General features: G+C 43.9%; 1 protein-coding gene and 1 long non-coding RNA gene across 2 annotated transcripts in view; one reads left to right on the top strand and one right to left on the bottom strand.

Moving 5' to 3' along the window:
* UBE2V2 (ubiquitin conjugating enzyme E2 V2) overlaps positions 1-4565 on the bottom strand; it is a 33207-nt gene extending 28642 nt beyond the window's left edge. The window contains exon 1 of the mRNA XM_030859796.2: positions 4422-4565. Coding sequence (XP_030715656.1) covers positions 4422-4437 — 16 coding nt within the window. The 5' untranslated portion in view covers positions 4438-4565. The remainder of the gene's footprint in view (positions 1-4421) is intronic.
* The window catches only part of LOC115855043 (uncharacterized), a 31100-nt gene continuing 11145 nt past the window's right edge, over positions 4548-24502 (top strand). Inside the window, exons 1-2 of the long non-coding RNA XR_009559659.2 lie at positions 4548-4774; positions 23308-23474. This is a non-coding gene — a long non-coding RNA (uncharacterized lncRNA). The remainder of the gene's footprint in view (positions 4775-23307; positions 23475-24502) is intronic.

The following is a 24502-nucleotide window of genomic DNA, read 5'->3' as shown; positions in this document are numbered from 1 at the left end:
ATCTGCTCTTTTAAAACAGTTAACTACTTTTGAAACAAACTTTTTTATACACGGGCCTCTCACTGTTGTGGCCTCTCCCGTTGCGGAGCACAGGCTCCGGACGCGCAGGGCATGTGGGATCTTCCTGGACCGGGGCACGAACCCGCGGCCCCTGCATCGGCAGGCGGACTCTCAACCACTGCGCCACCAGGGAAGCCCCTGAAACAAACTTTTGAACACTGGATTTCATTCCATTTGTTCTAGTCTACATACCTCACATCCATTTTGAAGTTTTGCGTCAAACAGCTCCCCAAATACTTGCTAAGTGGATGTTTCCACATATGGGCAATCTCCGCTTTTCATGGTTTCCACACGCGTGACTTTCAGTTACCACGGTTTAGCGAGACACCAGTCCCCCAACAACAGGGTTCAGACTCCAGTCTCCATGGTACGCAATGAGTACGCGCACAGAGCTCACACGTGGCTGCTAGCTCCTCAGTCCACAGGTCACCATGTGAGTGACAGAGGAGCAGTCCCGACCAGCAGCCAGCACTTCACAGCTTTCAGTGTGTACCTGAGGCTCACTGCGCTTCTCTTACTCAGTTAACAGAGAGCAAAGCATGGAATAGAGTTGCCTCCTTGTCTACCAGTGACAGTCCATAAAAATAGCCAACAAAGGTGAAAGTCCAGCAAAGAAACAAGAACTGGCAACACGGGAAGTGAAATCTGAACAAATGTAAAGAGAGTCACAGAAGAAATTTGACCGTGGGAACATTGGAGAGACTCCGGAAGAGCAGGCAGAGGAATTCTGTGAACATGAGCTTATTGACATAAATGAGGAAAGGAGATGTAGGAAAAGGATGACCGTGGCCCAGAGGAAGTGAAAAACTTCACAATAAAGAAACTCTCAGAGATATTTCCTAACACTGAAAGCACAAATGACAAAATACTGGAAGCAGATCCAAATTTTGGAGTATGACAATTCACCAAAGCACAGAAAAGATACTTGTTCCACATAAGTTATACGATAAAAAGATAAGGCAAGCATTGTTCAAACTAATCTTGACAAGCGTTTTATAACCAAAAACACTAGTTCTTAATCTCTCACGTTTAAACTACAGTGTACTAAACAAATGTTAGTTTTACTATTTTTTCCATTTTTCCTATATGCTTGTAACCCCAGGAATTTTCAATGTTTCAGCAAACATTTTCAAAGGTCACAGAATAATCATAATTTTTCTTACTTAGTAAGATTGCTCTGAACAGTTTCAGTATGCCACCCAAACTACCATGCAAAGGGAGGACTGCTGATAGGTTGTATTGCCTGACGATATTATCAAGAGCAAACATACGTCAAGAGCACCCAGGTTCCTAACTCACATAGACAAATCTACCAGGCCTGTTATTAAAGTCTCAAGAGGGAAATACCCTGGACTATTACAGTTCAGCTCTTGTATTGTTTAATTTCCAGGTTCTATGATTTACACCTGCAAATCTCTTCTTCTATTACTACTCCCAAGTTCTGCCCATATCCACAAATCTTCATCCCGAAGATGGGGAAAACAAACAAAATCATGTAGTCCAAACTTTTCATAGAAGGGACGGAAAAGCAAGGCTTATGAGACTCACTGCACGCCTAGCATGGCAATCTACCAGGGCAGCAGGGGAATCAAAACACAGCCAACCCAGTTCCTGTTCCAGTAAACATAATGCTTCCCCACTTCTGAAAAAGGTAATTAGGCTTCACTGTGGTTGTTTTCCACCTATATGGCTTACGTAGACTTACCACACTTTTTAATCTAACATTAATACTTCTTTTAGTGCTGAGATGTGATTAAATTTTTGAATCACAGGTACTAAATATACTAACAAATTTCTATCCCAAAGAGTCGTGTTTCTTAAGCCGTGTCCTATGAAATCATCTTGACCCCCGAGGTGACTGTCTCTTGGGAAAGAGGAACCTAGCCAGTGGGGTCTCCACCACAGCCCTACTTCTGTCCACGAGAAGCATCTGACAGTCTGAAACAAGGATTCTGCTAGGAAGAGAAGTATGAAAGCCACTCTCAAGCCTAAAAGGAAGTAAGATTCCTGATTTCAGGATTATTCCAAATTCATAATTGCTCATGATGGAAAAAACACTAGACTGAGAGTAAAAAACCTAATTCTGATCTGGACTCTACTGCTAACCACCTATGTAAAACCTTATATTTCCTCAGGCCTCAGTTTACTCAACTGCATAACAAAGAGGACCAAATGGTATGGTCAGCTTAGAGGTCTCAGTCTAGTTAGAATTCTTCCTGCCGATTTTTCTTCCAGTAACAGAAAGACTAAAAGCATATGATTTAGGAAATGCAAGTTAAAATATAATGCTTTAGTTAAAATTTAAAAAAATATCTGTCAGGTGTCTTTTTCTTTTTGGACTATTAAAGAGCTATTTTTATCAAGATTATTTTGGCTTAAATAAAAAATCATGGGACTTCCCTGGTGGCGCAGTGGTTGAGGGTCCGCCTGCCGATGCAGGGGACGCGGGTTCGTGCCCCAGTCAGGGAGGATCCCACATGCCGCGAAGCAGCTGGGCCCGTGAGCCATGGCCGCTGGGCCTGTGCGTCCGGAGCCTGTGCTCCGCAACGGGAGAGGCCACGGCAGGGAGAGGCCTGCGTACCGCAAAAACAAAAAACAAAAAAAAACATGTACAGTACACCCTAATTTTAAAATTTCAAGCTTTACCACATTTATTTCACAAATACACGGGTACTGTTTCCCTCCCTTGCTACCAAGAGGCAAACAATACAAAAGTAGAACTAAGAGAAAATATAATTTAAAAATAGTTTCGAAACATAGTCCAAAACTGCTTCTGCACTCCCCTCTCCCCAAGCTGGACGGCAGTGTCAATGTTGTAAAGCACAGAAAAGGAATAAACGGTGTATGAAATTCGCCAAGGCAATGTTTAACAACAGTTTCAAAACAAATTTCAGTGATTTAAGAAAACATCAACTAACTGCCTAAAAGATATTCTTTCTGATTATGCTCAGGTTTCAAATCTCATAAATTCAAAAGCAGCGTAAATGTAACAATTAGAATGCTGAAATATAAACTAGAAAATACAGGCTTCCAATGTACAATAAACGTGCTAGTAATCTCTCAGCAACTTCTTTATAATTCATAGTCAACTTCCAAAAATGACTCACTGTGGTTAACAAAGGGCACCTGCCATTAACATAATCTAATCATTGGTCTTTTCAAAATATTTCCACACTCTCACAGGTACAACGTTAGAGGGGAGAAAAATTGTATTTAAATAAAAAAGTGAAATCCACAAAATGAAGATTATCAGTCAAACTGAAACACACCACTTTACTACTAAATTTTCAAGAACCTTCAGGTACGAAGCACAACTCTTAAAAAGACATGGAGTTTTAATGCACAAGCACACTCGATTTCAAATAGCAAGGACAGTAAAGTTTTAACACTAAAATGTCACTTTTTAAATCATCCACGCTTTACTAGCTAGCTCTGACCTCAAGTGTACCGAAATAGCTCCCCAACGCTAAAATCGTTAAACAGCTTATCCTGACACCTGTACGTAATAAAGATGCGATACAAAAGACGCAATTCTTCATTAAAATGAAGGGAGAACGGCACTACCTTAAAAATACCCATCACAACATACACCGAAGCCTTCCACCTAAGTACACAAAGACTTGAAAATTCGTGTTATTATGCAATGATGGCATGAAATACAAAACCACACCGTTCCACAGCCACGGTTCAATAATGATTAGAAAAATTAAAGACCATACGTCTTAACGTTTTAAGTAATAAAACTGTCCCCCTTTAACATTTTGTAATGGTCAAATTTCTAAAACCTTAGTGTTAATACCGAATTTCAACGTCTGTGCTCAGAGGAAACTAAAACTGTATTCAGTACGAGAAGAGCGGAACAGCTAATCTAAGAAACCGCTTTTTCTTCAATTAGTGTTCACCTAGCTCCTTGCTTCTATTTAGTCTGCACCTCAGTTTTTCACTCTAGCGAAAGAAAGACCACACGCATTCAGTCGGTAAGAATGGCCCTGTCCTCCGCCCACGTCAGGGCGAGCCGGGGGGTCGGACCCGCTCCATCCAGGACCCTCACGCGAGGCCTCGCGCGCCCTGGTGGACGCGGCCCGCCCGGGCTCCCCTCCTCGCTCCCGCACCGCCCGCCAGAGCCCCGGGCCAGCCGGCCCGGCCCAGCCCAGCCCCCAGGCACGCAGCCGACGCGCGGGCACGACCGCCGCCCCGACGGCCGCCAGGACCCTCCCTGCTCCGGCTGCGCTCCGCGGAAAGTCCGGCGGCCGGGGGCCCTTACTCCGGCTTCTCCCACACCGCCAGGCCGGCCGCCACCTGTGCGCAGAGGCGCAGCGAGGGCTGGGATGGAAAAGCAGGCGGCCCGGCAGGGTACTGACCTGTGGAGACCGCCATCTTCTCCTGCAGCCCGACGCACCGCCCGGACGCACGCGACGTCCGCGCTACCTCCGGGAGCGCCGCCGCCCGCCCCGCGGCTTCCGGCCCCAGGCTCCCGCCCCGCAGCTTCCGGCGCGTCAACGCGGACCCGCCCCGCGGCTTCCGGCTTCCGGCTTCCGGCTTCCTGGGACGGGCCCGCTAAGTCAGAGTGCGAGGGTGCAGGTTAAGCTCAGGGAACAGACTTGAGTCAGTCACCGTGACAGAGAGGAAGAGCGCGAGGCCAGAATGCTCCAGGCGGGGAACGTGCTCCGAGAGCCCGCGCCGGCTCTGACGTCATAGGCGTGCGTCGGAGCAGGTGCGCTAGCGTCGCCCAGAGGGCCGTCCTCGGTCGTGGGGGAGGGTGGCGTCTGTGTGGAGTTCGACGAAGTGCGTGTGGAAATGAGGCCCTGACCAGACAGGGGCGTTGACGGTTCCGTTGAAAATGATTCAAGGAGTGACAAAAAGTTTAAGGAGCCGCTAGAATTAAACCACCTTGTTCGTGCTTTCTTTTGAGATAGGCTCGCGAGAGAAACGTGATAGAAGTCTGTGCCAGAGTCTAGAAAGTTCCTTCCGCTTGTGAGTGATTGGGGAGCATCACTGCGTCCAGAGGGCGGAGCTGCCCACGCGGCTCGGGCGGCCGCGGGGACGACCGGGACGACCCCCGAGGCCACGACGTCCCCGGGGCGCGCGGACCTCTCCCCGCCCCGGCCCGCATGAGTGGGGCTCGTTCTGTGGCCGGGCGGTGGGCCTGCTGGGTGGGCTGCTGCTCTCCGTCCTGCACCCCTGTTTACCCGTCCCTTGCACTCTGCGGAGGCTTGGGGACGAGACAGACCCTCCGCTCGGTTCTGAACGTGGAGGGGCTGTCAGTGCTTGGTCCCAGCCACACCCCCTAAAATGAAGTGGCTGAGCGGGCGCTGTTCGGTTTGCTCTCTGCGATGGGAAGCCTCTGCCGCGGCTCCCGGTGGCCCTCTCTTGGCCTCATGCCTTGCTCTTTAATATCCCTCTGCCTTTTGTGGGAGCTGTGTTTACTGACCAGCTTCAGGCAGTGTCCACTGCGGCGGCACATACCCTAAGATTGGACCAGAGCAGGGAGGATTAGCGTGGCCCCTGCCAGGATGCACGCAAATTCGTGAAGCAGCCCATGTCTTACAGAAATCTGAGCAAGAGTGGGTATCCGTGTACGTATGACTGACTCGCCTTGCTGTGCAGCAAGGAACCAACAACACGGTAAAGTGACTCTACGCCAATAAAAATCAATTTTAAAAGAAAGAATAAAATAAGACAGAAGTGTGGGGTATTGCTTCTGAGATTTTAAGAAGACTACATTGCAAGGACTTCCCTGGTGATCCAGGGGTTAGGACCCGGCACTTCCACTGCCCAGGGCCCGGGTTGGATCCCGGGTGGGGGAACTAAGATCATCCCACAAGCCGCGTGGTGAGGCCCCCGAAAAAAACAGAAAGTAAAAAACGACTGCTAGCTTGCATACCTTGCTCTCTTGCTCCCTCTGAGGGAAGCCAGCTCTCATCTTGACAGCTACCTTACAGAGAAGCCCACATGGCGAGGAACATCAGCCTCTGGCCAATAACTAACCTTGAGGAAGTGAAGCACTCAGTTCAACAGCCTGAGGAGCTGAATCCTGTCAACAGACATGGCGGGGTGAGCTCGAAAGCAGATCTGCCCCACTCAGGTCTTCAGGTGACACTTTGGCCCAGGCAACACCTTAAGGGCCACTCTGCTAGAGTCCTTGAGGCAGAGCACCCCAGGTAAAGGTTGCCTGATTCCTGACCCTCCGAAAATGAGATAACACATGTTTGTTGTTTTCGGCCACTACGTTTTGGCATCATTTGTTCTGCAGCAGCGGGAAACTAATACACTCTCTTACAGTCGCCAAGGTGTGGAAGCAGCCTAAGTGCCCATCAGCAGATGAGTGGATAAAGAAGACGTGGAATATATATACACAATGGAATAGTACTCAGCCGTTAAAAAGAATGAAATTTTAGCGTTGTCAACTACATGGTTGGACTTGGGGGTATTATGCTAAGTGAAGCGAGACAGAGAAAGACAAATATTCTGATGTTTTCACTTGCGTGTGGAATCTAAAATATGAAACAGGGCTTCCCTGGTGGCGCAGTGGTTGAGAGTCTGCCTGCCGATGCAGGGGACATGGGTTCGTGCCCCAGTTCAGGAAGATCCCACATGCCGCGGAGCGGCTGGGCCCGTGAGCCATGGCTGCTGAGCCTGCGCGTCCGGAGCTTGTGCTCCGCAACGGGAGAGGCCACAACAGTGGGGGCTCACATACTACAAATAAAATAAAATAAAATAAAATATGAAACAAACGAATTAATGTAACAAAATAGAAACAGACTCTCACATGTAGAGAACAAACTAGTGGTTACCAGTGGTGAGAAGGAGGGAGGAGAGAGAAGATGGAGGGGATTAAGAGGTACAAATATTGTACAGGACAGGGAATACACCCAATGTTTTATAATAACTTTAAATGGCATATAATGTACAAATTTAGAATCACTGTGTTGTACACCTGAAACTAATACAATATTGTAAATCAGCTATACCTCAATTAAAAAAAGAAAACTTTGTAAATTTCTCTTGAGATTTCATCTTTGTCTCTGGTATCATTTAGAAGTGTGTAATTCAGTCTACACATATTTTGGGAGTCAGTGAAGGTTATTGATGCATGGTAATGGTTACTCAGTATTTGTAAGGTTAGCTAATGTACAATTACGGTAATCAGTTATATTCTTACCTTCTTTGTTGTAGATTAATTGACCACAAATGCATGGTTTATTTCTGGGCTCTCCATTCTGTCCCATGGATCTATGTGCGTGTTTTTGTGCTCATTTCATACTGTTTTTGGTGTTTGTTTTGTCAAAAAGTTTATTTGGACTCACTGTTTTGGCAGAAGCATCTGTACATCAGCCTACTGGTAAGCCAGTGGTGTTTGTAAGTGCCTTTACCTTGTGGACCCTGGGTTAGGGACAGAGGAGGAAACCAGAGAGACAGATGACAGTCCAGGAGAAAGGGAAACCTTACTCGCATACACTGGTGTTTCCACACAGCTCATTTAATGGAAATTGTTAGACCTGGACTAATCCTGTCTTCATTATCTAACTGTGCAGCCCTCTGTAGATCTTAGTTGCCTCATCAGCAACTGATGGGTGAGGACTGAATGATAGCATCATACTGTTTTGACTAATGTAGCTCTGTAGTATAGTCTGAAGTCTAGGAGTGTGATGCCTCCAGCTCTGTTCTTCTTTCTCAAGATTGCTTTGGCTATTCAGGGTCTTTTTTTGATTCCATACAAATTTTAGAATTATTCTAGTTCTGTGAAAAATGCCATTGGTATTTTGATAGGGATTGGTATAAAGCTTTTTTTTGGGGGGCAATGCTGTGAGGCTTGTGGGATCTCAGTGCCCTGACCAGGGATTGAACCCAGGCCCTGGCAGTGAAAGTACTGAGTCCTAACCACTGTAATGCCAGAGAATTCCTGGGATTGCTATAAAGCTTTTTAAAAAATGAAAACAGAACTTGTCAAAATTTGTGGGATACAGTGAAAGCAGTACTTAGAGGGAAATTTTGAGCATTGCATGCAATGTTAGAAAAGAAGAGAGAAGTGAAATCAGTCATCTAAGCTTCCACCTTAGGAAACCAGAAAAAGAGCCAATTAAATCCAAAGTAAGCAGAAGTAAAGAAATAATAAAAATTAAGAGTAGAAAGCAATGAAATTGAAAACAGGAAATCCATAGAGAAAATCAACAAAACCAAAATCTGGTTCTTTGAAAAGATCAATAAGCCTCTAGCCAGGCTAACAAGACAGACAGAAGACACATATTACTAATACCAGAAATGAAAGAGGGCACATCACTACAAATCCTATTGACATTAAAAGGATAATAAAGGAAGACTATGAACAAATCTATGCCCCAAATTTGACAACCCAGATGAAATGGACCAATTCCTTGAAAGATACAATTTGCCAAAGCTTACAGACAAAATAGTATGCATAGGTCTCTCTATATATTATAGACCTATACACTAAAGAAGAAAAATCAACAATCGGTAACTTTCCAAAACAGAAAGCACCAGGCCCACCAATTTTACTGGTCAATTCTATCAGACATTTAAGGAAAAAATTATACCAATTCTCTACAAACTCTTTCAGAAGATAGAACAGAGGGAATACTTCCTACCTCATTCTGTGAGGTCAGCATTACCCTACTAGCAAAACCAAAGACATTATAAGAAAAGAAACTACAAACCAATCTATCTCTTCAACATAGATGCAAAAATCCTCAACAAAATATTAGCAAATAGGGCTTCCCTGGTGGCGCAGTGGTTGAGAGTCCGCCTGCTGATGCAGGGGACACGGGCTCGTGCCCCGGTCTGGGAAGATCCCACATGCCACGGAGCGGCTGGGCCCGTGAGCCATGGCCGCTGAGCCTGCGTGTCCAGAGCCTGTGCACCGTAATGGAAGAGGCCACAACAGTGAGAGGCCCGTGTGCCACAAAAACAAACAAACAAAAAACAAAAAAAAAAATTAGCAAATAGAATTCAACAATGTATAAAAAGAATTACACACCATAACCAAGTGGGATTTATCTCAGGGATGCAAGGCTATTTCAACATTCAAAAATCAATGTAATTCATCATATCAATAGGTTATAAACAAAAGCCACATGATCATATCAATAGATACAGAAAAGCATATGATAAAATCCAACACTCATTCATGACAAAAGTTATCAGTAAAATAGGAATAGAGGGGACTTCCTCAACCTGATGAAGAATATCTGCAAAAAGCCAACAGCTGACGTGATAAAGCTAACAAACTAGATTTTCCACTAAGATCAAGAAAAAGACAAGGATGCCCCTTCTCACCACTCCTTTTCAACACTGTACTGGAGAAGAAAGAAAGAAACTTACTTGTTTGCCAATGACATGATTTCCTATGTAGAATATCTGAAAGAATCAACAAGAAAATCTGGAACTAATAAGCAATTATAGAAAGGTTGCAGGATACAAAGTTATCATACAAAAGTCTATCACTTTTCTATGTATCAGTAATGATCAAGTGGAGTTTGAAATTAAAAACAGTGCTAATATAAGCGCCCCCCAAATTACTTAGTTACAAACCTAACTACATATAAGATCTATCTGAGTAAACTTACAAAACTCTGATAAACAAAATCAAAGAAGAAATAAATAAATGGAGAGATATTTCATGTTCTTGGATAGGAAAACTCAATATCATCAGGATGTCAGTTCTTTCCAAATTAATCTATAGATTCAGTGTGATCCCAATCAAAATCCCAGTATGTATCCTGATTCTAAAGTTTATACCAAGAGGCAAAGACCCAGGGTAGCCAACACAATATTAAAGGAAAAGAGCAAAGTTGGAGGACTGACCCTGTTTGAATTCAAGACTTTCTACGAAGCTTCTGTGACGAAGACAAAATCGTATTGGTGAAAGAATTGATAAATGGAACAGAATAGAGAGTCCATAAATAGACCTATATAAATAGAGTCAACTGATCTTTGACAGGCAGCAAAGGCAATACAATGGAGCAAAGGTAGTCTTTTCAACAAATGATACTTGAGCAACTGAACATCCAGGTGCAAAAAAAAAAAAAGATTCTAGACACAGACCTTATGCCCTTCACAAATATTAACTTAAAATGGATCACAGACTGAAGTATATAATGCAATACCATAAAATTCCTAGAAGTTAACATAGGAAAAAGCCTAGATGACGTTGGGCTTGGCAATGACTTTTTAGGTAAGACACTGAAGGTACCATCCATGAAAGAACTGATAAGCTGGACTTAAGTTAAAATTTTCTGCTTTGCAAAAAAACACTGTCAAGAGAATGAAAAGACAAGCCACAGACAGGAGAAATATTTATAAAAGACCCATCTCATAAAGGACTCTTATCAAATTATAAGAACTTTTAAAACTCAACAATAAGAAAACAAACAATCTGATTGAAAAGTGAGCTAAAGACCTTAGCAGACACCTCACCAAAGAAGAAATACTGATGGCAGATAGCACATGAAAAGATGCAGAACATATGTCATCAGGGAAAGGCAAACTAAAACAGCAATGAGATATTGCTACACACCTATTAGAATGGCCAAACCCAGAGCACTGATAGCACCAGATGCCAGTGAGGATGTGGAGCCACAGGGATTCTCATTTGTTGCTGGTGAGGATGAAAAATGGTGCATCCGGGGCTTCCCTGGTGGCACAGTGGTTAAGACTCCGTGCTCCCATCGCAGGGGGCCAGGGTTTGATCCCTGGTTGGGGAACTAGATCCCGCATGATGCAACTAAGCGTTCGCATGCCACAACTAAAGATCCTGCATGCAGCAAGGAAGATCCCACACACAGCAACAAAGAGCCCACGTGCCACAACTAGGACCCGATGCAGCCAAGTAAGTAAATAAATAAATAAAAATTTTAAACTGGTGCAGTCACTTTGGAAGCAGTCTGGCAGTTTCTTACAAAACTAAATATACTCTTCCTATATAATCCAGCAGTTTTGCTCCTTGATATTTACCCAAAGGAGTTGAAAACTTATGTTCACTCAAAACGTACACATTAATGTTTATAGTAGCTTTATTCATGATTGCCAAAACTTGGAAGCAGCCAAGATGTTAGTAGGTGAATGGATACATAAACTGTGATGTACAGTATATAGACAGTGGAATATTATTCAGTGCTTTAAAAAATGAGCTATGAAGTCATGAAAAGACAGGGAAGAAACAAATGCATATTACTGTATATTAAGTGAAGGAAGCTAATCTGAAAAAGGCTACATACTGTAGGACATTCTGGAAAAGTCACAACTGTGGAGACAATAAAAAGATCAGTGGTTGCTAGGAGTTACGGGAGAGGGAGGGATGAGTACGCAGAGCACAGAGGACTTTTAGGGCAGTGGAACTACTCTCTATGATGTTATAATGGTGGATACATGTCATTATACATTTGTCCAAGCCCATGGTGTGTACAACACAGAGAGTGAACCATAATATAAACTGTGGGCTTTGGGTGATTATGATGCATCAGTGTAGGTTTATTGTAACAAGTTTACCATCTGGTCAGGGGTGTTGATAATGGGGGACACTATGCATGTGTGGGGGAGGGACATATATGGGAAATCACTCAGTTTTGCTATGAACCTAGACTGCTTTAAAAAAAAAAGTATTTAAAATAAAAATTCTCCAGTGGCTTTCGTCATACTCAGCTGAAGTTCTTGCAATGGCCTGGAAGGCTCTACATGGTCTATTCCCATGCCTGCTCCCTTATCTCCCATCTTCACCTCCTACTCCTCTCCTCTTCGCTCTTTCTTACCCAACCCGTGTGCTTCCTCACTATCCCTCCAACAATGAAGATTCACAACCACTTCAGGGTCTTGTCACTGGCCATTGCTTCTACTTGGACCTCTTTCCCTCCCAGTACATCTCAGCTGAACATCATCCCTGCCCGCTTCTTGCAGTCTCTTGCCAGTACCTCTAGAGGTTCCCCTGTTCTCAGTCAGGCTGATCAGATCCCATCACCTGGGATTTGGACAGGGATTATTGCTGGCTGTGCTCTGCTAGAGCAACCTCCCAGGGGAAGGACTACAAATTTCTGCTATCCATTCCAGCCACCCCCAGACGTAGTGCATCCTTTCTGAAGTGTCCTGGCAGGCAAAGTGGTAGGGTGAAAGTAGACTCATTATTCACTGTGTACTGAGAGCTGACTGTTCAAACCCAGAACCCCGTAAGTAAGCGTTTTCACGACAGTGCCAAGATTAACGTGTCGGCGCTCTCAATTCTCCTCCTCCTGTTAGAATACTGACTGGTTGTCATGGTGTTAAGTCCACATTCAGTGGGTCCATTCTTCTTCCTCACATTCAGCAGCTGGAGCATTCTTAAATCTAAATAAACAGGAGATAATGAAAACCAAGATAATACAGATGGAATTTGTTGTTACTCCCTTGTTTTTTTTTTTTCTATGAAGGGGATTCTGAGGAACATTGGTAATGTTTGAAGTTTTAAGTCCATAGCTGGGAAGAACGGACAACCACTGAAATAATGTGAACTGCATATGCTAAAAGTAAGGAGGTGACTCGGGGTTACATAGAACTCCTTGAGAGGGAGGATCTGACATAAAGTCATAAATTTCCTAGATATGTAAATTCCTTTTTTTTTTTTCTGTTTTTTTTTTTGTGTGTGTGTGCTATGCGGGCCTCTCATTGTTGTGGCCTGTCCCGTTGTGGAGCACAGGCTCCAGACGCGCAGGCTCAGCGGCCATGGCTCACGGGCCCAGCCACTCCGCGGCATGTGGTATCTTCCCGGACTGGGGCACGAACCCACGTCCCCTGCATCGGCAGGCAGACTCTCAACCACTGTGCCATCAGGGAAGCCCTCTTTTTCTTTTTTAAAGAAAAGAGATAGCAACATAAAATATTTTGTTAATAATTCTGTAATAATTTATTCATGACTATTTCTTTAACACATCCACTTTTAGTTTCTTTTTTTTTTTTTCAATTCGGTTGCACCAGGTCTTAGTTGTGGCAGGCGGGCTCCTTAGTTGTGGCTCGCCAGCTCCCTAGTTGTGGCTTGCGAACTCTTAGCTGCAGCATGCATTCAGGATCTAGTTCCCTGACCAGGGATCAAACCCGGGCCCCCTGCATTGGGAGCGCAGAGTCTTAACCACTGTGCTACCAGGGAAGTCCCTACTTTTAGTTTCTTATACACCTTTCAGATAAACATTTTTATAATTCTTCTTATATTCTATATATTATTTACTACTTTCAGTAAAAAATATTTTTCCACTCAATCTTCATAATTATAATTTTAAAGGCTTTAAAATATTTATCACATTATCATGCCATTCTCTTAATTTTGGACATTTGTCTGCTTCCAGGACTCTTCCTAGAACAAGTTCCTCTATCTATATCTTTAGGCAGTTAGGGGAAAGGCCAGAGGTTCTTCCTGAGTCTTTTGGGCCTTAAAAATAATCATCCTAGGGACTTCCCTGGTGGTCCAGTGGTAAAGAATCTGCCTCCCAATACAGGGGACACGGATTTGATCCCTGGTCAGGGAACTAAGATCCCACATGCTGCAGGGCAACTAATCCCATGCGCCACAACTACTGAGCTTGCGCACCTCAGTGAGAGAGCCTGCATGCTGCAAATTACAGAGCCCACGTGCTCTGGAGGCTGCACACCACAACTACGAGCCCATGCGCCCTGGAGCCTGCACACCACGACTAGAGAGAGAAAACCCGCACGCCACAATGAAAGATCTCGCATGCCTCGACAAAGATCCCACGTGCTGCAACTAAGACCCAACACAGCCAAAAAAATATTTTAAAAAAATAATCAGCCTAAATTAATCCTTATGTTACTGAACCGAACTCTGGTTTGCTCACCTGATGTGCAGCAAAGCCAATCTACCTGGTTGTGGTGAAGGAAAGTACAGTGTTTACTCACAGGCGCCAAGCAAGGAGAACAGGCAGCTAGTGCTCAAAGGACCCAAACTCCCTGAGGACTTTCAGGGAAGGGTTTTTAAGGCAACATTAGGGGTGAGGGTCGCAGGGTGTGGGATCAGCTCATGGACATTCTTCTGACTGGTGATGAGGTAACAGGGTGATGTTGGGGGAATATTAATCATCAGTCTTCTCATTCCAACTGAAACCACACAACTGGTCTCAGGAATTAATGCAGCTCATGTTCTTCATGTCCCAGCACAGAAAGAATTCAGTGAGGGACAGAGTGGGAGGTAAGCAGTGGATCTGATTAGTATAGGACACTTGTGAAGGCTACAAGTGGGCAGGCAAGAGGGCTCCACCCTGAGAACTAAGTGAGCTACATTTTTACCATCAAAGGAAAAGTGGGGAGGGGGAGAAGACCACCTTCTTCCTCATTCTTTGAGTGGGCATCAAGTTTACATCACTAGCTCCTCCTTTGTGTCTTAAAAGCAGAAATAACAGTTCTGTATAACAGTTGGAGTCTTCAGTACACCACTTCTGATAATGGAGACAACCACCAAGCAAAAGATCAGGAAAGAAATAGAAGACTGAACAATACTGTGGACGAGTAGGACACTTCACTCAACAACAGCATCACCCATGGTTTTCTCAAATGCACATGGAACAGTCTGCAGGATAGACTGTCTGTCACAAAATAAGTCAAACAAATTTCTAAAAGATTGGAATCATGCTGAGTATCTTTTCTTATCACAATGAAATGAAACTTAAATCATTAACAGAAGGAAAACTGGATAATTCACAAATATGTAGAAATTAAACAATACACTCTGAAACAACCAGTGTGTCAAAAGAGCAATCACAAGGGAAATTTTTTAATTTCCCGAGAATACAGTATAGCAAAACTTAACGGGATGTGGTGAAAGCGGTGTAAAGAGGGAAATGTATAGCTGTAAACACATACATTAAAAAAGAAGAAAGATCTCAGATTAATAACCCAATTATACAGCTTAAGGGACTAGCAAAGGAAGCGCAAACTAAGCCCAAAGCTAACAGAGGAAAGAAACAGGAACAAAACAATAAAGATTAGAGTGTAGGAAAACAAAATAGAGACTAGGAAGACAATAAAACCAATGAAATCTGAAGATGGCTCTTTGAGAAGATAAACAAAACTGACAAAACTTTAGCTAGACTGACTAAGGAAAAAAGAAGACTCAAATGACTAAAATCAGAAATAAAAGTGGGGATATAACTAATGATTATACAGAGATAAGAAAGGATTGTAAGAGACTGCTATGAACAATTGTACACTAACAAATGAGATAACCTAGAGGAAATGGACAGATTCCTAGAAACACACAATCTCCTGAAACTGAATTATGAAGAAATAGAAACTCTGAATAAACCTGTAACCAGTAAGAAGATTGAATCAGTAATAAAATTTCCTAACAAAGAAAAGCCCTGGATCAGATGGCTTCACTGGTGAATTTTACCAAACATCTAAAGAATTAATGCCGATCCTCTCAAATGCTTCCCAAAAATTAAAGAGGAGAGAACACTTTCTAATGCATTCTGTGATGTCAGCATTACACGATACCAAAGCCAGACAAAGACAGCAAGAATAGGAAACGGCAGACCATTAACCCTTATGGATATTGATGTAAAAATTCTCAACAAAATACCATAAGCTGAAATCAGCAGCATAGTACAAGGATTATACACCATGACTAACTGGGTTATATTCCAGTAATGCAAAGTTTGTTCACATGATACACCACATTAATAGAATGAAGGAAAAAAATCACATTGTAATCCTTATTCATGCAGTGAAAGCATTTGACAAAATTTAACACCCTTCCGTGATAAAAACACTCAAAAAAACTACAAATAGAAGGAAACTTCCTCAAGATCATAAGGCCACATATGAAAAACTTGTAGCTAACAACATTCTCAGTGGTGAAAGACTGAAAGCTTTTCCCATAAGATCAGCAATAAGGTTGCTCACTTTGCTGCTTCCATTTAATGCATTATTGGAAGTTTTAGAACAGTTAGGCAAGATAAAGGGGTAAAACTTATCCAAATTGGAAAAAAATAAATAAAATTATCTCTGTTTGCTGATGACATGATCTTGTAGAAAATCCTAAAACTTCCACACACAAAAAAACTTTTGGAACTAAGAACCTAATTCAGCAAAGTGGCAGGATACAAAATCAACACACAAAAGTCAGTTGCATTTCTATACACTAACAGTGAACAATTTGTGATGGAAATTATGAAAACCATTTCATTTATAATGGCATAAGAAATAGGAATAAATTTAACCAAGGAGGAGAAAAGCTTGTACGCTGAGCGGTGTTGAAAACATTGCTGAAAGAAACTAAAGAAGACATGCATAAATGGAAAGTCAGCCCATGCTCATGGATTGGAAGACGCAGCCTTAAGATGGAAATACAGTGGTGTCCCTGCAGGTCAGCAGACAGCAGAGCAGCTTGGGCAGACGGGCGTTGCCAGGACCTGCCGGGAAGGCGGTGCCCTTGCCATCGGGGCTGTGCTCACAGCTGCTCCTGGGGGAGGGGCCTTCCTCCGCCAACAGGTGAGCAGGCAGCTCTGGGCCCAGGGGGGAGTGCACCTGCTGACGGAACGGCTGCTCCCTTACTGCCCCTTGGTCTCCGGCGGACGCCTCCTGGGCCAGCCCAGCCCAGACAATCCAGGGAACGGAATTCCACGAAACACAGTTCCAGCTTGACCAGGCTGACAGCAAACACAGCCACCACACGTACAGAATACTTACAACCCGAGAACTAACTGAATAGTCTGTTTGTTGGCAAGTCAGGAGGCTGTGAATGCTCATGTGAGGTCACTGGACTGTGCTCTAATTTTGAGCACAAATGACGTCTCCTGCCTGTTGTCTGTCTAAGAATTCAACGTGCACAGTTGAGGACACTCATCCTGTTGGTTTGCACAGAGCCTCTTTTTACCATTCAAACCATAATTTTATGCTTGAAGATATGTCAGCAGGATTTATGAAACATATTTTAGATTATTTCCAGTTCATAAATGGCTTTCATAGGGGTAATGTGTATGTATATATGTCTAATTATTTTAGATGCTTCTGAACTTACAGTGACTTCACTCTTTGCTTTCTCTTTTCCACCTTGATCTAAAGTAGAGTACTTTTTTCACATGCTATTTTCAGAACTAAGTGTATCTTCTGATGGTTGAAATAGATGTTTCGATTACTGTCTCTGCTCTTGCCATTTATACAACACTTGAAATTTTTTTTAAACAACTTTTTAAAAAAATATTAATTCATTTATTTATTTGACTGCACTGGGTCTTATTTGTGGCATGTGGGATCTTTATTGCCGTGTGCGGGATCGTTCTTTTTTTTTTACTTGCGGCATGCGGGCTCATAGTTGTGGCACGTGGGCTTGTAGTTGTGGCATGCAGGCCTGTAGTTGTGGCACACAGGCTCATAGTTGTGGCATGCATGCGAGATCTAGTTCCCTGACCTGGGATCACACCCAGGCCCCCTGCATTGGGAGTGCAGAGTCCTAGCCACTGGACCACCAGGGAAGTCCCAACACTTGAAATTTTTTAATGCTTCTGACAGTTTCAGACTTAAAGAAGTAAAAGGAAAAATTGTAAAAGACTTTGAAATGAACTGAGAAGTGCACTGGGTGTATGTGAAGGAAACGTTGTCTGGTGACCTGATTCTGCAGGTTCTCTGCTCTTTTTTCTGTCTTTGAGCTATTTTACAACTCATTAATTTGTAAAAAACTGGTAATAATGGCCATGATTTTTGTCCATAGAAATACAAATTGTGTCCAGTGATTCCCATAGACTATTCCCTGTGTATAGTCCCATTTTGCTTCAGTTTATAAATTAATACCAATTTTCTTCCATTTTTTACTTGACCCAGTCGTAATTTCTTATTGATTCTCTGATTAACTAGTAAGTTAAAACCTTTGACACTGTCATTTTATCTGTCTCAGTGTCTTGATTATATCTTTTAAAAAATTTTACCAACAGCAAGGAGCTTTATTTATATTCCATACAGTGAATTTCAGTAAGAGCTCATGGCATTCCAGTCGTATTTATGTATTTATTCCACTTCCATCAAGCACTCAGGCCCTGCACTGGGTCCTGGGGAAGAAAGATGAGACCCACAGCAGCAGGTACAGAAAGCACGGTGCTGCAGAGCAAACGTCCCAGAGAGGAGGATGCAGGGCAGTGGGAGGACCGGAGAAGGTTCCTGATTTTGTAGAACAGGTGGGAGTTGGTCAGAGAAGGCATTTTGTGCAGAAGCACCAAGTGAGGGGGAGCATGACACACCCAGAGGTGAATGGGGGGCAGCTGAAGGAAGGTTGGCACCTTCGTCCACTTGGACTGCTATCACAAAATAAAGTACCAGAGAATGGGTGGCTTATACGCGACAGAAGCTTATCTTTCATGGTTCTGGGGGCTGGCAAGTCCAGGATCGTGGCACCAGCAGGTTCAGGGGCTGGTGAGAGCCCTCTCCCAGGGTTGCAGAAAGCCAACTGTATCCTCTTGGTATGGTCGCTCTCGGGTCTCTGTTATGAGGGCAGTACTCCCATTGTGGGGCTCTTCAATCACCTCCCATATGCCCACCCGCTAATACCATCACTTTGGGCATTAAGCTTCAATGTAGGAATTTTAGGGAGACTCAACATTCAGCCCACAGCAGCTGGGGAGCTGGACACGGGCCCCTGCCAGCCTGAGGAATGAAGGTCCTACTAAGCAGCTTTGGGGGTCATTGAAGGACTGCACGTGGTAGGTCCCACAAACAGGAAGCTGTTTCTGCAGGAAGAGATGCTGCTCTGTCCTTAGAGTCAGGGAAGGAGAGTGCCTTGCTGCCCGCACGGATCAGCTGCTGCTTCTGCGTCTGTAGTATTATCTGAAATTCAGGGGCAAAGAGCTCTGCTCCTAAGTGGCGTTGGAGTTGGACAAAGTGGAAAAAATTCTATTTTGCTCCTCTTTGATGTATATTTCATCTTAAGTTTATCTGAGACATTTTTCCAAAGAAGACACACAGATGGCCAACAGGCACATGAGAAGATGCTCGACATGGTTAATCATCAGGGAAATGCAATCAAAACCATGAGACACCACCTCACACCTGTCAGAATGGCTGTCATCAAAAAGACAACAAACGGCCAAGTGCTGGTGAAGATGTGGAGAAAAGAAGCCCCCGTGCACTGTTGGTAGGAGTGCAACTTGGTGCAGCTGCTGTGGAAAACAGCCTGGAGGTACCTCAAAAAACTAAACATAGAGCTGCCTGCAATTCCACTTCCAGGTACATATCCTGAAAAGAAAACAAAAACACTAATTGAAAAAGATACATGCACCCCAATATTCACTACAGCATTGTTTACAATAGCCAAGATATGGAAGCAACCTAAGTGTCGTTCAACAGACAATTGAGTATTACTCAGCTATGAAAAAGAATGAAACCTTGCCATTTGCAGCAACATGGATGGACCTGGAGGGTTTTATGCTGAGTGAAATAAGTCAGAGATATTTATATGACTCTAAAAAGTAAAACAAACTAGTGAATATAACAAAAAGGAAACAGACTCACAGATGTAGAGAACAAACCAGTGGTTACCAGTGAGGGGGGCATAGTAGGGGTCATGGAAGAGTTAGAGGCATAAACTACTATGTGTAAATAAATAGGCTGACATTATACTGTACAGCACAGGAATATAGCCAGTATTTTATAATAACTATAAATGGAGCATAACCTCTAAAACTTGTGAATCACTATGTTGTGCACCTGAAGGTAAAATGATATTGTAAATCAACTGTACCTCAATAAAAAATTTGATATATCTGTGCAACCTTCATATCTAGTTGTTAATATGCAGAGGGCACAAGATGTAAAAGCAAATTATTATTATTTTAAACACACGGGCTTATCAACAACATGAATTAGTCTTTCCTTGGTGGATGAAGTTCTATTTTCTTTAATAACAGCTACTAATTAAGCAACAGAATAGTTTACCATGACATTAACCTTGTTCTAAAAGAATCATTAATGTGTAAAATCAACAGTTTGGAAAGCACCTGGACCCCACAGTCAAAGCCTGTTTCATGGAACTGTCTGTTCTTTATCCATGAGAAGTTGAGTTTATGTAGGATTACCTACAATCTGGAAATCTGATGCTGAGAATAAGTGAGCAGAGTGTTTCACACGCTTGATAATTCGCCAACCTGGCATCTCTTCTTCTGAAGGCCCTTCTCACTTACAAATTCATTCTGAGCAAAATTTCACATTTGACAGTGTTTTGATGTATAAGTCCTTCCAGATATTTTGCATTTTGACAGCAAACTCCAGAGTTACAGTGCCAGCTGGGATAATTCGGCAAGTTTAGGTTCTGGGACAGAGCAGCTGGGAGGATTGGGTAGGGTCACAAGGAGCGATGTTATCAACGCTTGGCGACGGTTACTGAGTAACCAAGGACGGGCTGTGCCTGGTGCTGAAGCTTTCTGCTGTGACCATAATTTCTACTTCTTTGCCTGCCTTTACTGTATCCTTTTTTAATTTACAGGAGTCTTGTAAGAAACAGTCATTAAAGTTTATTCCTGAGTCCAATGTGGTTTTGCTATAATAATGCCAAAGTCCTGAGGAGGAGCATGTTGCCAATTAAATCATTATTCTCTAGCGCTTTAGCCCTTTGCAAAGCTCCATGGTTCAGGGGGAAGAGGTTTCATGCACTTAAAATACACATCGCCGAGCTTGAGTTTGGCCCTCTGGTTCCTCAAAAGTTCAGAATGTATCTGATCAGGTAGAAACAGTTTTCAGGGATCTTTTACTGTAAACCCTGTTTGAAATAATCACAGCAGATAGCTTATAGGAAGCCTTAGCACAGATGCTGTATGTTATATAATATTGTGTTACAATATAATTTTCCAACTAAGGAAAGACTGTTTTCATTTTTGTGAGATTGTGTGTTTAGGGTTCACAGTACTTCAAGCCATCAGATCACACACTTTGCCTGTGAAATCCCACTGAAGGTCGAAGAGCCTGTGCCAGAAGCCCAGGCATCTGAGCAGCAGGAGAGAAGTCAGGGGCTGCTGAACGTCACAAGCCGAAAACGTCGCCGAATCAGATGCTTCCATGTAAAGGCTATGCTGTTCTGTCGGGGCAAAGCAGGGCCCACCTGTCCCACTGCTCCCAGGTGGTTCTGGAACAGACGCTGCGGAAGGCTGCGCCTTCCCGGCAGACAGCCTCCTACCCTTGCAGAGATCGGCCCTGCATTTCAGCCCTCAGCGCGAGGAGACACCGCCAAGGGGAGGCGGCTGCACCAGCGGATTCTCTTTCGCGGGGGAAAGAGCTGGACCGGTGTCTTCCTCCAGCCCTCCCAGTTTGGGGGCCGCAGAGATGTGCCCGTGGAATGGGAGCAGCACTTCCCCGCGGGGCTGCTGGGAAGGGAGGACACGGCACGTGGCTGAGCGAGGCGTGTTTGTTAAATAAAACACGGAGTCCATCGCTCCGTCTCTGCAGAGGCTGATAAAGCCTGGGAAGAAAGGGAAACAGATTTTAAAGTTTATAACTTGCCATTTGCAACAACAGAGAGCAGTGAGAGGAGAATCCAAAGGATAAACACCCCTGAGGTTTTTTGTTTTTAGATTCCACATGTAAGTGAGATCATAACAGCATTAGTCTTTCTCTGTCTGACTTATCTCACTTAGCATAATACCCTCTAGGTCCATCCATGTTGTCACAAATGGCAGGATTTCCTTCCTTTTTATGGATGAATAATATTCCATTGTGTGTATAGTTACATACATATATATAAATATATATATATATATATAAAATTTCACATCTTTTTTATCCATTCATCCATCAATGGACACACAGGTTGTTTCCATGTCTTGGCTACTGTGAATAATGCTGCAATGATCATGGGGCCCATGAGGTTTTATAGATTTCTCTTTTTATCTGGAAAATTTGTAGTTGCCTTGGAAAAAGTCCCTGCCTTCATGGAGCTTCTGTGCTAATGGAAGCAGACTAACAGCAAACTCTTAAATACATATATGAGACAATTTCCCACCATGATAAGTGCTGAAAAGCAAACAGGGTAACAATAAGAGCGGCACAGGTGGCCGCTGGCTCTGTTCTTTGGGGCAGGTGGTTAGGGAGGGGCCCCTTTAGGAAAGGGTCGCAGCTCAGATCATGGGGCAGGTGTTGTAGGAAGCCCTGAAGGGGCCCAGGCAGCAGCGGGCAGCTGAGGAGGGCAACTTGTGGGGCCTCCCTGGTGGTGCAGTGGGTAAGACTCCACGGTCCCAGTGCAGGGGGCCTGGGTTCGAGCCCTGGTCGGGGAACTAGATCCCACATGCATGCCGCAACAAAGGAGCCCTCGAGCCTCAACTGAGGAGCCCACCTGCCACAACTAAGACCCAGTGCAAACAAATAAATAAATATTTTTAAAAAATGTGGCTTGTGATCCTGAAGCAGAAACATGTATTTTTTTAGTTTTGCTATGAGCATCATTGAGACAATTGATGAAATATGAATGTCTGTAGATTGGGTAACAGTATTAATTAAAAAAAAAAATTATTTCATGTTTTTTGGCCGTGCCACCACGTGGCATGCGGGATCTTAGTTCCCCAACCAGGGATCGAAACTGTGCCCTCTGCAGTGGAAGCATGATTCTTAACCACTGGACAGCCAGGGAAATCCCTTAATTTTTCGATCGTTATGAAATTATTTTGTGGTTATTATATAAAGTAAGGTTACTTGTTTTAGGATATACATGGTTTTTAGGAAGTATTTATAAGTAAAGGGGCATCCTGTCTATAAGTTAGTCTCGAATAATTAAAAAAACTTTATAGATAATGATAAAAGCAGGTTCGAGGAAATGTAACAAAGGAATTTGAGTGAAAGGTAAATGGGAATTTTACTAACCTTTTTTGTAAGCCTGAAACTTATTTCAAAAAGTTTAAAAAATTAAATTGCAGAGGCATTTTAAGAAATGACCTCAAATTTAATAAGTAACAGCACTTTCTTAAACTAAATATTTCCTAACCTTGTGCTAAGAGTGAGTCATTACCTTGTGGGTTTCTTCATTCTTGCTGGTGTTTGATTCCTCGGGTGGAGTTGGTTATATTTATGATGGATACTGGGAGTACAGTGGCTTGTGTATGTGTGTGAATCAGGTAAGGCTGCTCCAACTAGCAGGTCTGGGTATCTTTCAGGGTCAAAATTGGAGGGAAAAATTCAAATGCAATTACATTATACTGTAACATTTAAAACATATATTTGTAGGAATTGAGCTGAATTGTATTGTCCTCATAAGAAAAACCTACATTCTACTTATTTTGTTCACAGGAACGTGGTCGGGCACTGACCATGTGCCAGTCGTAAGCACTGAAGACTGGGAGGAAGAGGAGCCAGGATCTGGCCTGGGCAGCCCACATCTGTGCCAACAAACCACCTTCTACAAACGGGAAGGTGCCGGGGAAGGTGCCGTCTTTCCTGCCCCGATACTCCTGAGGGTAAGTGCGGAGGCTCGGCCTCCAAGGGCAGAGCTCTCCCGTGACTCACCCTCTTCCTCTCCTGCTCCGCTGCCTACAGACACCCAACAGGCATCTGTCGGCTCTGCCCTGACAGGATGAGCCCCTCCTGGCTCTCGGAGCCCCCCCAGACCACGTCGCAATTCCACAAGTGACCGGAAATGCGCCCAATTGAGTAAGTTTAGATCCACCATAACGGAAGCCTCATTATGTTAATTCAACTCAGATTCCCGTAAAATCAAACTTTATTTGCAGCCGTGAGGTCCATGTTGGTATTGAATAACAAGGTTTAAAAAAATATCACTACTGTGTTACCTCAGGGGGAAAGCATCTTAGTCACCAGATAGGAGCGCCCCAGAAGGTTCGGGTACTGAGCATACTCGTCACTTAACTTCCTATGTTCTAGCCATGACTGCAGGCGGAGGGTTCACTTTGGTGAAAGCCTGTCTTTATTTCCCGTATCACTCGTCTATGATCTACAGAACTGTGTAAAGGAAGCAGCTCCAGAACCTGATGGCAGCAATGCTGTTTGTTTTGGGTTTTTTTAGTATTTATTTTGACCGTGCCAGGTCTTAGTTGCGACACGCGGGATCTTCATTTGCCGTGTGTGGGAATCTTCAGTTGCGGCATGCATGTGGGATCCAATTCCCCAACCAGGGGTCGAACCCGGGCCCCCTGCATTGGGAACCTGGAAGTCTTAGCCACTGGACCACCTGGGAAGTCTGCAGCAGTGCTCTCTCACTTAGCTTGTAATTGTGCAAGAAGGCACTCTTGTTGTGACCTTACTCAGAATGCAGTTTGGGGGGAAGATCAGCTCTCGCCGTGGCCCCGGGACATTTCCCAGTTGGTTCAGGGAACTTGGCCTCACAACGCCCTGCACACTGTGGGCCCCGGTGTAGTGTGTGCTGTCCACAGCTCGTCAGTGGCCTGAGAACCAGCCACCTTGAGCAACTCAGGCTGGAAACCGCTCAGCGCGTGGCCTCAGACTCCTCTCCCCAACGGTCTCCCTT

This window comes from Globicephala melas, chromosome 17 (genome assembly GCF_963455315.2).
Source record: "Globicephala melas chromosome 17, mGloMel1.2, whole genome shotgun sequence".
Lineage (NCBI taxonomy): Eukaryota > Metazoa > Chordata > Mammalia > Artiodactyla > Delphinidae > Globicephala > Globicephala melas.
This window is presented reverse-complemented; position numbering and strand designations above follow the sequence as displayed.